Source organism: Coregonus clupeaformis, unplaced genomic scaffold, assembly GCF_020615455.1.
Source record: "Coregonus clupeaformis isolate EN_2021a unplaced genomic scaffold, ASM2061545v1 scaf0368, whole genome shotgun sequence".
Lineage (NCBI taxonomy): Eukaryota > Metazoa > Chordata > Actinopteri > Salmoniformes > Salmonidae > Coregonus > Coregonus clupeaformis.
In genome coordinates, this window is record NW_025533823.1 from 36,399 (window position 1) to 55,218 (window position 18,820).

General features: G+C 48.3%; 1 protein-coding gene across 1 annotated transcript in view; it reads right to left on the minus strand.

The window, feature by feature from the left end:
• Positions 1–15,980, minus strand: part of LOC121555347 (transforming acidic coiled-coil-containing protein 2-like) — a gene marked incomplete at both ends in the record, with an annotated part of 51,087 nt that extends 35,107 nt beyond the window's left edge. The window contains 1 exon segment of the mRNA XM_045215111.1: positions 15,514–15,980. Coding sequence (XP_045071046.1) covers positions 15,514–15,980 — 467 coding nt within the window.
• Positions 15,981–18,820: the final 2,840 nt, after the last annotated feature.

The window sequence follows — 18,820 nt, forward strand, 5'->3', positions numbered from 1 at the left end:
TTCCTTGTTTCTCTCTCTCCCAGCCTGGTTGCTTCTCTCTCTCTTTGTTGTTATGGTTCCCTTTTTCACAGCCTCTCCTCTAGTTGCTCCGTCATTCTCCGTCTATGTATCTGTCTACATCCCAGACTGTCTCTGTCTGTCCATGAGGTAACAACACCAGCAGCCAAAGCGTAGACTGATGCTGCAGAAAGCCAAGAGAATGAATCATCCACTGGCAGGAGATAAACGGACAGGAAAATCCCAAAACAAAAAACGGATGAGAGGAATACAATTATATTCTCTCACTGTGTCTGGAGAGCCTGTTAGCGGTGTAGCGTCTACTCTCTGCCTCCTCCCTCTCTCTCTCCTCTCTCTCTCTCTCTCTCTCTCTCTCTCTCTCTCTCTCTCTCTCTCTCTCTCTCTCTCCGAGAGACCAGACGCCTTTAAAAACTCGAGCAGCTATCTACCGTCTGCTGCTCAGACGGTGCAGGGCAGCAGAGTGACAAGACCTCTCTCTATCTCTTTCCCTCCTTCATGGCTCTCTCTTTCTCCTGTCAGAATCCACCTCTCCCTGCCTGGTGAGTTGCATAAGGAACATGTGCGTGTGTGTGTGGGTGTGTGTGTGTGTACGTGTCATTGTGTGTATGTCCCTCCTTTTCACACAATGGAAGCTTCCAGCTCAGCTCCAGCATGTCTCCAGAGTGGCTAACCAGAGGTAAATAATAGAGCCTGAGAAAGTGGAGCAATTATAGCCCTCCCCTCCCCTCCCTCCCCCTCTCTCTGTCTCTCTCTCTCTCTCTACCTCCCCCTCTCTCTATTTCTCTCTCTCTCTACCTCCCCCTCTCTCTATTTCTCTCTCTCTCCCTCCCTACCTACCTCTCTCTCTCTCTCTCTCTCTCTCTCTCTCTCTCTCTCTCTCTACCTCCCCCTCTCTACCCCCCTCTGGTTCTCTCTCTCTCTACCTCCCCTACCTCTCTCTCTACCTCCACTACCTCCCACTCTCTGTTTCTCTCTCTCTCTCTCTCTCTCTCTCTCTCTCTCTCTCTCTCTCTCTCTCTCTCTCTCTCTCTCTCCCCCCTTCATCCCTCCCTCCCCTCTCCCCTCTCTGTTTCTCTAACTCCCTAACTACTATCTCTATAATGCTCATATTAAATCTGTCTCTTTCAAAAGAAGAATCAAATATTTGCCAACAGCATCAAATGACATCACTTCCACCAGTTGCGCCTACTAGGTTATGGACATAAATGTAGCATCACCACAGGTGATCTTTGTGTGTTCATGTGTGTGTGAGAGAAAGCGAGAAAATGGGTCTCAGCTGTATTGTCTGTAGGGTAGCTACAGCTGTAGGGTCTGTAGGGTAGCTACAGCTGTAGGGTCTGTAGGGTAACTACAGCTGTAGGGTCTGTAGGGTAGCTACAGCTGTAGGGTCTGAAGGGTAGCTACAGCTGTAGGGTCTGAAGGGTAGCTACAGCTGTAGGGTCTGTAGGGTAGCTACAGCTGTATGGTCTGTAGGGTAGCTACAGCTGTAGGGTCTGTAGGGTAGCTACAGCTGTAGGGTCTGTAGGGTAGCTACAGCTGTATGGTCTGTAGGGTAACTACAGCTGTAGGGTCTGTAGGGTAACTACAGCTGTAGGGTCTGTAGGGCAGCTACAGCTGTAGGGTCTGTAGGGTAGCTACAGCTGTAGGGTCTGTAGGGTAGCTACAGCTGTATGGTTTGTAGGGCAGCTACAGCTGTAGGGTCTGTAGGGTATCTACAGCTGTAGGGTCTGTAGGGTAGCTACAGCTGTAGGGTCTGTAGTGTAGCTACAGCTGTAGGGTCTGTAGGGTAGCTACAGCTGTAGGGTAGCTACAGCTGTAGGGTCTGTAGGGTAACTACAGCTGTAGTGGTCTGTAGGGTAACTACAGCTGTATTGTCTGTAGGGTAACTACAGCTGTAGGGTCTGTAGGGTAGCTACAGCTGTAGGGTCTGTAGGGTAGCTACAGCTGTAGGGTCCGTAGGGTAGCTACAGCTGTAGGGTCTGTAGGGTAACTACAGCTTTAGGGTCTGTAGGGTAATTATAGCTGTAGGGTCTGTAGGGTAGCTACAGCTGTAGGGTCTGTAGGGTAGCTACAGCTGTAGGGTATGTAGGGTAGCTACAGCTGTAGGGTCTGTAGGGTAGCTACAGCTGTAGGGTCTGTAGGGTAACTACAGCTGTAGGGTCTGTAGGGTAGCTACAGCTGTATTGTATGTAGGGTATCTACAGCTGTAGGGTCTGTAGGGTAGCTACAGCTGTAGGGTCTGTAGGGTAGCTACAGCTGTAGGGTCTGTAGGGTAGCTACAGCTGTAGGGTCTGTAGGGTAACTACAGCTGTAGGGTCTGTAGGGTAGCTACAGCTGTAGGGTCTGAAGGGTAGCTACAGCTGTAGGGTCTGTAGGGTAACTACAGCTGTAGGGTCTGTAGGGTAGCTACAGCTGTATGGTCTGTAGGGCAGCTACAGCTGTAGGGTCTGTAGGGTAACTACAGATGTAGTGGTCTGTAGGGTAACTACAGCTGTATTGTCTGTAGGGTAGCTACAGCTGTAGGGTATGTAGGGTAGCTACAGCTGTAGGGTCTGTAGGGTAGCTACAGCTGTAGGGTAACTACAGCTGTAGGGTCTGTAGGGTAGCTACAGCTGTAGGGTCTGTAGGGTAGCTACAGCTGTAGGGTCTGTAGGGTAACTACAGCTGTATTGTCTGTAGGGTAACTACAGCTGTAGGCTCTGTAGGGTAGCTACAGCTGTAGGGTCTGTAGGGTAGCTACAGCTGTAGGGTCTGTAGGGTAGCTACAGCTGTATGGTCTGTAGGGTAGATACAGCTGTAGGGTCTGTAGGGTAGCTACAGCTGTAGGGTCTGTAGGGTAGCTACATATGTAGGGTCTGTAGGGTAGCTACATATGTAGGGTCTGTAGGGTAGCTACAGCTGTAGGGTCTGTAGGGTATCTACAGCTGTAGGGTCTGTAGGGTAACTACAGCTGTAGGGTCTGCAGGGTAACTACAGCTGTAGGGTCTGTAGGGTAACTACAGCTGTATTGTCTGTAGGGTAGCTACAGCTGTAGGGTCTGTAGGGTAGCTACAGCTGTAGGGTCTGTAGGGGAGCTACAGCTGTAGGGTCTGTAGGGTAACTACAGCTGTATTGTCTGTGGGGTAACTACAGCTGTAGGGTCTGTAGGGTAGCTACAGCTGTAGGGTCTGTAGGGTATCTACAGCTGTAGGGTCTGTAGGGTAGCTACAGCTGTAGGGTCTGTAGGGTAGCTACAGCTGTAGGGTCTGTAGGGTAACTACAGCTGTAGGGTCTGTAGGGTAGCTACAGCTGTAGGGTCTTTAGGGTAGCTACAGCTGTAGGGTCTGTAGGGTAGCTACAGCTGTATGGTCTGTAGGGTATCTACAGCTGTATGGTCTGTAGGTTAGCTACAGCTGTAGGGTCTGTAGGGTAGCTACAGCTGTAGGGTCTGTAGGGTAGCTACAGCTGTAGGGTCTGTAGGGTAGCTACAGCTGTATGGTCTGTAGGGTATCTACAGCTGTAGGGTAGCTACAGCTGTAGGGTCTGTAGGGTAACCACAGCTGTATTGTCTGTAGGGTAACTACAGCTGTAGGGTCTGTAGGGTAGCTACAGCTGTAGGGTTTGTAGGGTAGCTACAGCTGTATTGTCTGTAGGGTAGCTACAGCTGTAGGGTCTGTAGGGTAGCTACAGCTGTAGGGTCTGTAGGGTAGCTACATATGTAGGGTCTGTAGGGTAGCTACAGCTGTATGGTCTGTAGGGTAGCTACAGCTGTAGGGTCTGTAGGGTAGCTACAGCTGTAGGGTCTGTAGGGTATCTACAGCTGTAGGGTCTGTAGGGTAACTACAGCTGTAGGGTCTGCAGGGTAACTACAGCTGTAGGGTCTGTAGGGTATCTACAGCTGTATTGTCTGTAGGGTATCTACAGCTGTAGGGTCTGTAGGGTAGCTACAGCTGTAGGGTCTGTAGGGTAGCTACAGCTGTAGGGTCTGTAGGGTAGCTACAGCTGCAGGGTCTGTAGGGTAGCTACAGCTGTATTGTATGTAGGGTATCTACAGCTGTAGGGTCTGTAGGGTAGCTACAGCTGTAGGGTCTGTAGGGTAGCTACAGCTGTAGGGTCTGTAGGGTAGCTACAGCTGTAGGGTCTGCAGGGTAACTACAGCTGTATGGTCTGTAGGGTGACTACAGCTGTATTGTCTGTAGGGTAACTAAAGCTGTAGGGTCTGTAGGGTAGCTACAGCTGTAGGGTCTGTAGGGTATATACAGCTGTAGGGTCTGTAGGGTAGCTACAGCTGTAGGGTATGTAGGGTAGCTACAGCTGTAGGGTCTGTAGGGTAGCTACAGCTGTAGGGTCTTTAGGGTAGCTACAGCTGTAGGGTCTGTAGGGTAGCTACAGCTGTAGGGTCTGTAGGGTAGCTAGAGCTGTAGGGTCTGTAGGGTAGCTACAGCTGTATGGACTGTAGGGTATCTACAGCTGTATGGTCTGTAGGGTAGCTACAGCTGTAGGGTCTGTAGGGTAGCTACAGCTGTAGGGTCTGTAGGGTAGCTACAGCTGTAGGGTCTGTAGGGTAGCTACAGCTGTATGGTCTGTAGGGTATCTACAGCTGTAGGGTATGTAGGGTAGCTACAGCTGTAGGGTCTGTAGGGTAACCACAGCTGTATTGTCTGTAGGGTAACTACAGCTGTAGGGTCTGTAGGGTAGCTACAGCTGTAGGGTCTGTAGGGTAGCTACAGCTGTATTGTCTGTAGGGTAGCTTCAGCTGTAGGGTCTGTAGGGTAGCTACAGCTGTAGGGTCTGTAGGGTAGCTACATATGTAGGGTCTGTAGGGTAGCTACAGCTGTATGGTCTGTAGGGTAGCTACAGCTGTAGGGTCTGTAGGGTAACTACAGCTGTAGGGTCTGTAGGGTAACTACAGCTGTAGGGTCTGCAGGGTAACTACAGCTGTAGGGTCTGTAGGGTATCTACAGCTTTATTGTCTGTAGGGTATCTACAGCTGTAGGGTAGCTACAGCTGTAGGGTCTGTAGGGTAGCTACAGCTGTAGGGTCTGTAGGGTAGCTACAGCTGTATTGTATGTAGGGTATCTACAGCTGTAGGGTCTGTAGGGTATCTACAGCTGTAGGGTATCTACAGCTGTATGGTCTGTAGGGTAGCTACAGCTGTAGGGTCTGTAGGGTAGCTACATATGTAGGGTCTGTAGGGTAGCTACAGCTGTATGGTCTGTAGGGTAGCTACAGCTGTAGGGTCTGTAGGGTAGCTACAGCTGTAGGGTCTGTAGGGTAACTACAGCTGTAGGGTCTGTAGGGTAGCTACAGCTGTAGGGTCTGTAGGGTATCTACAGCTGTATTGTCTGTAGGGTATCTACAGCTGTAGGGTCAGTAGGGTAGCTACAGCTGTAGGGTCTGTAGGGTAGCTACAGCTGTAGGGTCTGTAGGGTAGCTACAGCTGTAGGGTCTGTAGGGTAACTACAGCTGTAGGGTCTGTAGGGTAGCTACAGCTGTAGGGTCTGTAGGGTAGCTACAGCTGTAGGGTCTGTAGGGTAACTACAGCTGTAGGGTCTGTAGGGTAGCTACAGCTGTAGGGTCTGTAGGGGTAGCTACAGCTGTAGGGTCTGTAGGGTAACTACAGCTGTAGGGTCTGTAGGGTAGCTACAGCTGTAGGGTCTGTAGGGTAACTACAGCTGTAGGGTCTGTAGGGTAACTACAGCTGTAGTGTCTGTAGGGTAGCTACAGCTGTAGGGTCTGTAGGGTAGCTACAGCTGTAGGGTCTGTAGGGTAGCTACAGCTGTAGGGTCTGTAGGGTAGCTACAGCTGTAGGGTCTGTAGGGTAGCTACAGCTGTAGGGTCTGTAGGGTAACTACAGCTGTAGGGTCTGTAGGGTAACTACAGCTGTAGGGTATGTAGGGTAGCTACAGCTGTAGGGTATGTAGGGTAGCTACAGCTGTAGGTTCTGTAGGGTAGCTACAGCTGTAGGGTCTGTAGGGTAACTACAGCATTAGGGTCTGTAGGGTAACTATAGCTGTAGGGTCTGTAGGGTAACTACAGCTGTAGGGTCTGTAGGGTAACTACAGCTGTAGGGTCTGTAGGGTAGCTACAGCTGTAGGGTATGTAGGGTAGCTACAGCTGTAGGGTCTGTAGGGTAACTACAGCTGTAGGGTCTGTAGGGTAGCTACAGCTGTAGGGTCTGTAGGGTAGCTACAGCTGTAGGGTCTGTAGGGTAGCTACAGCTGTAGGTTCTGTAGGGTAGCTACAGCTGTAGGGTCTGTAGGGTAACTACAGCATTAGGGTCTGTAGGGTAACTACAGCTGTAGGGTCTGTAGGGTAGCTACAGCTGTAGGGTCTGTAGGGTAGCTACAGCTGTAGGGTCTGTAGGGTAGCTACAGCTGTAGGGTCTGTAGGGTAGCTACAGCTGTAGGGTCTGTAGGGTAACTACAGCTGTAGGGTCTGTAGGGTAACTACAGCTGTAGGGTATGTAGGGTAGCTACAGCTGTATTGTCTGTAGGGTAGCTACAGCTGTAGGGTCTGTAGGGTAGCTACAGCTGTAGGGTCTGTAGGGTAGCTACAGCTGTAGGGTCTGTAGGGTAGCTACAGCTGTAGGGTCTGTAGGGTAACTACAGCTGTAGGGTCTGTAGGGTAGCTACAGCTGTAGGGTCTGTAGGGTAACTACAGCTGTAGGGTATGTAGGGTAGCTACAGCTGTATTGTCTGTAGGGTAGCTACAGCTGTAGGGTCTGTAGGGTAGCTACAGCTGTAGGGTCTGTAGGGTAACTACAGCTGTAGGGTCTGTAGGGTAGCTACAGCTGTAGGGTCTGTAGGGTAACTACAGCTGTAGGGTATGTAGGGTAACTACAGCTGTAGGGTCTGTAGGGTAGCTACAGCTGTAGGGTCTGTAGGGTAGCTACAGCTGTAGGGTCTGTAGGGTAACTATAGCTGTAGGGTCTGTAGGGTAACTATAGCTGTAGGGTCTGTAGGGTAACTATAGCTGTAGGGTCTGTAGGGTAGCTACAGCTGTAGGGTCTGTAGGGTAACTACAGCTGTAGGGTCTGTAGGGTAGCTACAGCTGTAGGGTCTCTAGGGTAACTACAGCTGTAGGGTCTGTAGGGTAGCTACAGCTGTAGGGTCTGTAGGGTAACTACAGCTGTAGGGTATGTAGGGTAGCTACAGCTGTATTGTATGTAGGGTAGCTACAGCTGTAGGGTCTGTAGGGTAGCTACAGCTGTAGGGTCTGTAGGGTAGCTACAGCTGTAGGGTCTGTATGGTAGCTACAGTTGTAGGGTCTGTAGGGTAGCTACAGCTGTAGGGTCTGTAGGGTAGCTACAGCTGTAGGGTCTGTAGGGTAGCTACAGCTGTAGGGTCTGTAGGGTAGCTACAGCTGTAGGGTATGTAGGGTAGCTACAGCTGTAGGGTCTGTAGGGTAACTACAGCTGTAGGGTCTGTAGGGTAGCTACAGCTGTAGGGTCTGTAGGGTAGCTACAGCTGTAGGGTCTGTAGGGGTAGCTACAGCTGTAGGGTCTGTAGGGGTAGCTACAGCTGTAGGGTCTGTAGGGTAGCTACAGCTGTATGGTCTGTAGGGTAGCTACAGCTGTATTGTCTGTAGGGTAACTACAGCTGTAGGGTCTGTAGGGTAACTACAGCTGTAGGGTCTGTAGGGTAGCTACAGCTGTAGGGTCTGTAGGGTAGCTACAGCTGTAGGGTCTGTAGGGTAGCTACAGCTGTAGGGTCTGTAGGGTAGCTACAGCTGTAGGGTCTGTAGGGTAGCTACAGCTGTAGGGTCTGTAGGGTAGCTACAGCTGTAGGGTCTGTAGGGTAGCTACAGCTGTAGCCAGTTCACCCAACATACACACACATAAGCACACACTGCCCATTGATTGTCTAGAAGCAGTGGGAAACTGGGAAAATAGACTATTGTGGCCTAATGAGTATAATCCTGGGAAGCCTACAGTACTGAAGAACCAATGAGGTGCTCTGCCTGTCAGTGGCTCCAGCTACTGTTGCTGTACCCATAATGAGTGAACCAGCCAGCCAGTGAAGACAGACGATTCCCACTCCTCTCACATTTAGTACATCATATCCTTTAATACGGTGACTGTTCAGATACATAAAGGCATGTTGAAATTAGTAAAAAATAAAGAAAAACCCTTGAATGAGTAGGTGTGTCCGAACTTTTGACTGGTACTGTGTATATATATATATATATGGACAAACCGATACATATCATATTGTTGTTGTACACAAAGGAAAATGGTACACACATAACATATGCAAACAGAGATCGATGGTCCTGATAGGATCGAAACTGTCAGTCAATAGTCCAAAGCCCTAATAGCAATAGTCTAGTAGTCACTACTAGAAACATATACAGTGGGGAGAACAAGGATTTGATACACTGCCGATTTTGCAGGTTTTCTTACTTTCAAAGCATGTAGAGGTCTGTAATTTTTATCATAGGTACACTTCAACTGTGAGAGATGGAATCTAAAACAAAAATCCAGAAAATCACATTGTATGATTTTTAAGTAATTAATTTGCATTTTATTGCATGACATAAGTATTTGATACATCACAAAAGCAGAACCTAATATTAGATCCCTCATACACGCTCAGAGAGTAACAGCAGCACTCTGGTCCCTCATACACTCTCAGAGAGTAGCAGCACCACTCAGGTCTTCTGCTAGCCCCTCAGCACAGACTGAGGAAGTTATAAATGTTTCAAGCGAGGCAGGGTACCGGAAGTTATTTATATGGCAGGTTTTTGTGAAAGATTCATAACCTTGGTGTGCATGTGCAAGCCTCCTTCACTCATGCTGCCAAACATGCCCTCGTAAAACTGACTATCCTACCGATCCTTGACTTTGGCGATGTCATTTACAAAATAGCCTCCAACACTCTACTCAGCAAATTGGATGTAGTCTATCACAGTGCCATCCGTTTTGTCTCCAAAGCCCCATATACTACCCACCATTGTGATCTGTACGCTCTTGTTGGCTGGTCCTCACTACATGTTCGTCGTCAAAGCCACTGGCTCCAGGCCATCTATAAATCACTTCTAGGCAAATCCCCACCTTATCTTAGCTCATTGGTCACCATAGCAGCACCCACCCGTAGTCTGCGCTCCAGCAGGTATATCTCACTGGTCATCCCCAAAGCCAACACCTCCTTTGGCCGCCATTCCTTCCAGTTCTCTGCTGCAAATCACTGGAACGAACTGCAAAAATCTCTGAAGCTGGAGACTCTTATCTCACTCACTAACTTTAAGCATCAGTTGTCAGAGCACCTTACCGATCACTGCACCTGTACACAGCCCATCTGAAATTAGCCCACCCAACTACCTCATCCTCATATTGTTATTTACTAATTATTAATACTAATTTCAACATGCCTTTTATGTATCTGAACAGTCACCGTATTAAAGGATATTATGTTCTAAATGTGAGAGGAGTGGAGCCGATTACGCACGCTTCCTGCGTCACCTAACTGCAGAGAGCAGACAACATGGTGTAGACAAGAGACAGGCTGTGAATAAATACTGTGTTCATATGACATCATTGGTTCAAACACGCCCTCTGCTGGTTGATGATGGAAGAACATTATTACAGGCTGAGTCATTCTGTCTGCTTGTCAAATCAAACAAACACACACACACCCGTACGCACACACACACACACACACACACACACACACACACACACACATAAACACTCAAATCAACGACAACAAATTAATCATATTCCAAATAGGACTGGACCAGAATGTTCAATGCCAAACATTCTCTCAATGTTGCAAGACATCAATAACTGAAGGGCACTAGCCAGCGCCTTCTATTTCAATAAAGGGCTCTGGCATCTGCAAATGCACTTACATTGAATCACAACAGAACAGAGCTCTTGAATGAAATGGCCTTGTGTCCTGAGAGGGAACAATGAGTTAGTGTACGATGAGTACAGCTGCCATCCAAGCAGTACTCTGTACTCCATGGAACTAAAGCTGGCATTATTATATTCAAGTGGTTGGAATGGGGCTGGTACTTGATGTTGGAGAAGCTGGTATCTGGAATGGGGCTGGTACTTGATGTTGGAGAAGCTGGTATCTGGAATGGGGCTGGTACTTGATGTTGGAGAAGCTGGTATCTGGAATGGGGCTGGTACTTGATGTTGGAGAAGCTGGTATCTGGAATGGGGCTGGTACTTGATGTTGGAGAAGCTGGTATCTGGAATGGGGCTGGTACTTGATGTTGGAGAAGCTGGTATCTGGAATGGGGCTGGTACTTGATGTTGGAGAAGCTGGTATCTGGAATGGGGCTGGTACTTGATGTTGGAGAAGCTGGTATCTGGAATGGGGCTGGTACTTGATGTTGGAGAAGCTGGTATCTGGAATGGGGCTGGTACTTGATGTTGGAGAAGCTGGTATCTGGAATGGGGCTCGTACTTGATGTTGGAGAAGCTGGTATCTGGAATGGGACTGGTACTTGTTGTTGGAGAATCTGGTATCTGGTACTTGATGTTGGAGAAGCTGGTATCTGGAATGGGATTGGTACTTGTTGTTGGAGAATCTGGTATCTGGTACTGCATGTTGGAGAAGCTGGTATCTGGTACTGCATATTGGAGAAGCTGGTATCTGGAATGGGGCTCGTACTTGATGTTGGAGAAGCTGGTATCTGGAATGGGACTGGTACTTGTTGTTGGAGAAGCTGGTATCTGGTACTGCATATTGGAGAAGCTGGTATCTGGAATGGGGCTCGTACTTGATGTTGGAGAAGCTGGTATCTGGAATGGGACTGGTACTTGTTGTTGGAGAAGCTGGTATCTGGTACTGCATGTTGGAGAAGCTGGTATCTGGTACTGCATATTGGAGAAGCTGGTATCTGGTACTTGTTGTTGGAGAAGCTGGTATCTGGTACTGCATATTGGAGAAGCTGGTATCTGGTACTTGTTGTTGGAGAATCTGGTATCTGGTACTGCATGCTGGACATACTCTCCAGTGAGCCTTCACAGGTGCAGTTAGCATATCTTCCTTCTTCTTTGAATGCATAAATAATAAAATGTGATTTCTAACCCACAGAACACAGTGTAAATCTATAGAGACCCAGTAAAACAGGCCTGTGGGGTAGATAACAGCTACAGATACAGTACATAATACTGAGTAGGTTAATACCGTGTGAGTCATTACACAACAGAAACAACAGGCATCAGGCAGGATGCCGAGTTAGCTGACTTTAGAGAAGCACTCCGTAGCGTTCACTTTTCCCACCACCCCATTGGCCTCAGTGAGCACCACACAAAATAATAAACAAGAGCCAAAAAAAAACAGAAGCCAGAGGATCACCCAATCAGACAATCTAACCTGGACAGTTTTGGAAAGTGGATCACAACCCACTCCTGGCAAGAAGTAACTCCTGTTGTCATCAACACATTACCAGTTGAAACTGAACATGGGTTAAGGCTGTCTGAGGCGTTGATTCTTATTTAACCCAGTTTGGTTCAAGTTCAGTGGATAAGGTCATTATTACTTGTCGTCAAGTAGGTTAAAGGGACTAGTGCCAAACAGCAGGCAGATAGATCTAGGTCTTACTATGCCAATACAGTGGAGCTGGCTGAGGACACAAGTCAACACAAGCTGACCCTCCTAACTATCACAGCCAACAAGCCTATTGGTCCTCCAAACTATCACAGCCAACAAGCCTATTGGTCCTCCTAACTATCACAGTTAACAAGCCTATTGGTCCTCCTAACTATCACAGCCAACAAGCCTATTGGTCCTCCTAACTATCACAGCCAACAAGCCTATTGGTCCTCCTATCACAGCCAACAAGCCTATTGGTCCTCCTAACTATCACAGCCAACAAGCCTATTGGTCCTCCTAACTATCACAGTTAACAAGCCTATTGGTCCTCCTAACTATCACAGCCAACAAGCCTATTGGTCCTCCTAACTATCACAGCCAACAAGCCTATTGGTCCTCCTATCACAGCCAACAAGCCTATTGGTCCTCCTAACTATCACAGCCAACAAGCCTATTGGTCCTCCTAACTATCACAGCCAACAAGCCTATTGGTCCTCCTAACTATCACAGCCAACAAGCCTATTGGTCCTCCTATCACAGCCAACAAGCCTATTGGTACTCCTAACTATCACAGTTAACAAGCCTATTGGTCCTCCTAACTATCACAGCCAACAAGCCTATTGGTCCTCCTAACTATCACAGCCAACAAGCCTATTGGTCCTCCTAACTATCACAGCCAACAAGCCTATTGGTCCTCCTAACTATCACAGCCAACAAGCCTATTGGTCCTCCTAACTATCACAGCCAACAAGCCTATTGGTCCTCCTAACTATCACAGCCAACAATCATATTGGTCCTCCTAACTATCACAGCCAACAAGCCTATTGGTCCTCCTAACTATCACAGCCAACAAGCCTATTGGTCCTCCTAACTATCACAGCCAACAAGCCTATTGGTCCTCCTAACTATCACAGCCAACAAGCCTATTGGTCCTCCTAACTATCACAGCCAACAATCCTGTTGGTCCTCCTAACTATCACAGTTAACAAGCCTATTGGTCCTCCTAACTATCACAGTTAACAAGCCTATTGGTCCTCCTAACTATCACAGTTAACAAGCCTATTGGTCCTCCTAACTATCACAGTTAACAAGCCTATTGGTCCTCCTAACTATCACAGTTAACAAGCCTATTGGTCCTCCTAACTATCACAGTTAACAAGCCTATTGGTCCTCCTAACTATCACAGTTAACAAGCCTATTGGTCCTCCTATCACAGCCAACAAGCCTATTGGTCCTCCTAACTATCACAGCCAACAAGCCTATTGGTCCTCCTAACTATCACAGCCAACAAGCCTATTGGTCCTCCTAACTATCACAGCCAACAAGCCTATTGGTCCTCCTATCACAGCCAACAAGCCTATTGGTCCTCCTAACTATCACAGCCAACAAGCCTATTGGTCCTCCTAACTATCACAGCCAACAATCCTGTTGGTCCTCCTAACTATCACAGTTAACAAGCCTATTGGTCCTCCTAACTATCACAGTTAACAAGCCTATTGGTCCTCCTAACTATCACAGTTAACAAGCCTATTGGTCCTCCTAACTATCACAGTTAACAAGCCTATTGGTCCTCCTAACTATCACAGTTAACAAGCCTATTGGTCCTCCTAACTATCACAGTTAACAAGCCTATTGGTCCTCCTAACTATCACAGTTAACAAGCCTATTGGTCCTCCTATCACAGCCAACAAGCCTATTGGTCCTCCTAACTATCACAGCCAACAAGCCTATTGGTCCTCCTAACTATCACAGCCAACAAGCCTATTGGTCCTCCTAACTATCACAGCCAACAAGCCTATTGGTCCTCCTATCACAGCCAACAAGCCTATTGGTACTCCTAACTATCACAGTTAACAAGCCTATTGGTCCTCCTAACTATCACAGCCAACAAGCCTATTGGTCCTCCTAACTATCACAGCCAACAAGCCTATTGGTCCTCCTAACTATCACAGCCAACAAGCCTATTGGTCCTCCTAACTATCACAGCCAACAAGCCTATTGGTCCTCCTAACTATCACAGCCAACAAGCCTATTGGTCCTCCTAACTATCACAGCCAACAATCATATTGGTCCTCCTAACTATCACAGCCAACAAGCCTATTGGTCCTCCTAACTATCACAGCCAACAAGCCTATTGGTCCTCCTAACTATCACAGCCAACAAGCCTATTGGTCCTCCTAACTATCACAGCCAACAAGCCTATTGGTCCTCCTAACTATCACAGCCAACAATCCTGTTGGTCCTCCTAACTATCACAGTTAACAAGCCTATTGGTCCTCCTAACTATCACAGTTAACAAGCCTATTGGTCCTCCTAACTATCACAGTTAACAAGCCTATTGGTCTCCTAACTATCACAGTTAACAAGCCTATTGGTCCTCCTAACTATCACAGTTAACAAGCCTATTGGTCCTCCTAACTATCACAGTTAACAAGCCTATTGGTCCTCCTAACTATCACAGTTAACAAGCCTATTGGTCCTCCTATCACAGCCAACAAGCCTATTGGTCCTCCTAACTATCACAGCCAACAAGCCTATTGGTCCTCCTAACTATCACAGCCAACAAGCCTATTGGTCCTCCTAACTATCACAGCCAACAAGCCTATTGGTCCTCCTATCACAGCCAACAAGCCTATTGGTCCTCCTAACTATCACAGCCAACAAGCCTATTGGTCCTCCTAACTATCACAGCCAACAAGCCTATTGGTCCTCCTAACTATCACAGTTAACAAGCCTATTGGTCCTCCTAACTATCACAGCCAAAAGCCTATTGGTCCTCCTATCACAGTTAACAAGCCTATTGGTCCTCCTAACTATCACAGTTAACAAGCCTATTGGTCCTCCTAACTATCACAGCCAACAAGCCTATTGGTCCTCCTATCACAGTTAACAAGCCTATTGGTCCTCCTAACTATCACAGTTAACAAGCCTATTGGTCCTCCTAACTATCACAGCCAACAAGCCTATTGGTCCTCTTAACTATCACAGCCAACAAGCCTATTGGTCCTCCTAACTATCACAGTTAACAAGCCTATTGGTCCTCCTAACTATAAAATGTGATTTGATTTGATATTCTACCAGTACTCTGTCCAGTCCTACTGCTCCTCCACTATGATTATTCCTCGTCCAAAAAGACTGAGTACCAAACTGCTTTACAGTACCAAACTTTACAGCTTTACAGTACTCAACTTTACAGCTTTACAGCTTTACAGTACTACACTTTACAGCTTTACAGTACTACACTTTACAGCTTTACTGCTTTACAGTACTAAACGTTACAGCTGTACAGCTTTACAGTACTATAATGTGCTGCTTTACAGTACTAAACTTCACAGCTTTTACTGACACATTTGTAATGTTCACAGACATCCAAAGCAACATCATGAGTTAGTCCAGTAGAGAGCCATACTCACTGAGTTTACCAAACATTAGGAACACCTTCCTAATATTGGCATGGACTCTACAAGGTGTCGAAAGCGTTCCACAGCGATGCTGGCCCATGTTGACTCCAATGCCTGCCAAAGTTGTGTCAAGCTGGCTGGATATTCTTTGGGTGGTGGACCATTCTTGACACACACAGGAAACTGTTGAGTGTGAAAAACCCAGCAGCATTGCAGTTCTTGACACAAACTGGTGCGCCTGGCACCTACTACCGTACCCCGTTCAAAGGCACTTAAATATTTTGTCTTGCCCATTCACACATACACAATCCATGTCTCAGTTGTCTCAAGGCTTAACAATCCTTCTTTAACCTGTCTCCTCCCCTTCATCTACACTGATTGAAGTGGATTTAACAAGTGACATCAATAAGGGATCATAGCTTTCACCTGGATTCACCTGGTCAGTCTATGTCATGGAAAACGTGTTTCATAATGTTTTGTCCACTCAGTGTATGTGTGTATACAGTATATGTTTATGTACAGGATGTACACTGGTACAGCACAGATACTATAGGTGTCCATACCTGGGTGTGGATTCACAGGGTACAGGGGTGGAGGTGGTGTCCTCCCCAGGGACCGGAGGTTGAGGTAGGGAGTCCGGGGCTTTTGCCGGGAGGTCTGGGAATACAGCTGTGGAAGAGGTGGTGTCCTGCTGACTCTCAAGGGCTGGAGGTGGATGTACAGGTAGAGGTGGGTAGGCCGGGGCTAGTGCTGGGTTGGCCTGGGCTGGTGGGGCCTGGGCAGGTAGGGCTGGTTCTGGGGCTGGTGGCGGGGCCTGGGGGGATGCAGGACGGGGTGTCTGGGGTTCAGTAAGCTCTGGGTCAGGTTCTAACCTCTCTGGAGGAGGAGGAGGAGGGAAGTCTTCCTGAAGGTAGGGAGGGAGGGCAGGAGAGAACTGGAAGACTTCTCCAGGAGACGTGGGAGAAAGTGGGAAGGAGGCAGAGGGAGATCCAGTAGAAGGAGGTGGAAAGGAGGAGGAGGTGACAAGGGGAGGAGGTGGGGAGGAGACAGGAGGTGGGGAGGAGACAGGGGGAGGAGGTGGGGAGGAGACAGGAGGTGGGGAGTAGGAGGTGACAGGGGGAGGAGGTGGGGAAGAGACAGGAGGTGGGGAGGAGACAGGAGGAGGAGGTTGGGAGCAGACAGGAGGAGGAGGTGGGGAGGAGACAGGAGGAGGAGGTGGGGAGGAGACAGGATGTGGGGAGGAGACAGGAGGAGGAGGTGGGGAGGAGACAGGATGTGGGGAGGAGACAGGAGGAGGAGGTTGGGAGCAGACAGGAGGAGGAGGTGGGGAGGAGACAGGAGGAGGAGGTTGGGAGGAGGAGGTGACAGGGGGAGGAGGTGGGGAGGAGACAGGAGGAGGAGGTGGGGAGGAGACAGGAGGAGGAGGTGGGGAGGAGACAGGAGGAGGAGGTTGGGAGCAGACAGGAGGAGGAGGTGGGGAGGAGACAGGAGGAGGAGGTTGGGAGGAGGAGGTGACAGGGGGAGGAGGTGGGGAGGAGACAGGAGGAGGAGGTGGGGAGGAGACAGGAGGAGGAGGTTGGGAGGAGACAGGAGGTGGGGAGTAGGAGGTGACAGGAGGAGGAGGTTGGGAGGAGGAGGTGACAGGGGGAGGAGGTGGGGAGGAGACAGGAGGAGGAGGTTGGGAGGAGACAGGAGGTGGGGAGTAGGAGGTGACAGGAGGAGGAGGTTGGGAGGAGGAGGTGACAGGAGGAGGAGGTGGGGAGGAGACAGGAGGAGGAGGTTGGGAGGAGACAGGAGGTGGGGAGTAGGAGGTGACAGGAGGAGGAGGTTGGGAGGAGGAGGTGACAGGGGGAGGAGGTGGGGAGGAGACAGGATGTGGGGAGTAGAAGGTGACAGGGGGAGGCTCACTCCTCTCCTCAGCCTGCTTTGTCTCAGTCAGGGAGGACCTGGAGGACCTGGAGGACCTGGAGGACCTGGAGGACCTGGAGGACCTGGAGGGAGACAAGGCAGGGTTAACAAACATACTGTCACGCCCTGGCTCTGGGGACTCTAGTATGTTGAGCCAGGGTGTGAGTTTTCATGTGTTTTCCATTCTAGTCTAAGTATTTCTATGTTGGCCAGTGTGGTTCTCAATCAGAGACAACGTGTATCAGCTGTTGCTTGTTGTCTCTGATTGGGAACCATACTTAAGCAGCCAGTTTTCCCACAGTGTTTGTGGGATCTTGTTCCAGTGTGGTTTGTGTTAGACCGAGGACGTCACGTTATCGTTTGTTGTTTTGTTCGTGTGATCATTACTTAATAAATATGTTCGCAAATAACGCTGCGCATTGGTCCTCTGTTCCCGACGATCGTGACACATACACACAAACATCTATATGATTGTTTGATCTAGTATGGTTTGGTATGGTTGACCAAACAACCATACACAACAACAATACACAACAACCATATTCAACCATACACAACAACCATACACAACAACCATATTCAACCATACACAACAACCATACACAACAACCATATTCAACCATTCACAACAACCATACACAACAACCATATTCAACCATACACAACAACCATACACAACAACCATACACAACAACCATATTCAACCATACACAACAACCATACACAACAACCATACACAACAACCATACACAACAACCATACACAACAACCATACACAACAACCATATTCAACCATACACAACAACCATACACAACAACCATATTCAACCATACACAACAACCATATTCAACAACCACTATTGTAATTATTCTGCACTATAGCCCATTTATTGCCTTACCTCCATAACTTGCTACATTTGCACACACTGTATATATATTTTCTGTTGTATTTTCTGACTTTATGTTTTTTTTCTTTACCCCATATGTAACTCTGTGTTGTTTTTATTGCACTACTTTGCTTTATCTTGGCCAGGTCGCAGTTGTAAATGAGAACTTGTTCTCAACTGGCTTACCTGGTTAAATAAAGGTGAAATAAAAAAAAATAAAAAAAAACACATATACGCACAAACATAGAGGAAACCCAACCACAGCTTGAACACTGATGAAAGAAAATAAATTAATAATTAAATACAAACTAGAAATGGATTTTCATCTGAAACTGATCTCCAGTCAGAGTGTGTGAGCAGAGCTGGAATGAGGAGCACAGCGTGCCCAATCTGACTGGAGCTCGGAGCTGGAGTGAGGAGCCCAATCTGACTGGAGCTCGGAGCTAGTTTCCCAAAGGCATCGGCCTTCTAACGCACTCCAATTCCTCTCCAGTAGAAGCCAATTTATGCTTGATCCATAAAAATGTGGTCGGAGGCTACATATGGAGAGTGTGACGCAATTGCGGACCCTCCGGAGGCACGCAGAGGCCAAAATGAGCTCCGTACCGTAGGGCTCCATATAGCTACACATTGACGTGATTGGTTGACGGTAGGTGAGGGCCGGAGGTCCTGTATAAACACAAACTCACTTCCTTGACAACTTCCTTCACAACAGGTCTGCGCTGCTCCGTGACGCGCAACGAGTATGGATGCCCTGACTTCTGCAGAGGCAGTATCACCATCAACACCGTAAACGCTGCACGGTCAAGGCGGATGTTGGAATGACCATGCAGCGCCTTTTTAAAAAGGTCAATCCGACCTCTGCATTGGCCGTGCCGCATTTACGTGAAACGGCCTCTGCAGAAGTCAGGGCATTCATACTTCTTGGGCTTCTCCAGACCAGCGCAGAGCTGTTGAGCAGAGCTGTTGAGCAGAGCTGTTGTCGGGGCGATGTGAGACTGTGTTCATACAGGTCCTCCCAGCCACACCCAACTTCAACCAATCATGTCAATGCAGAGCTATACGGAGCTACGCT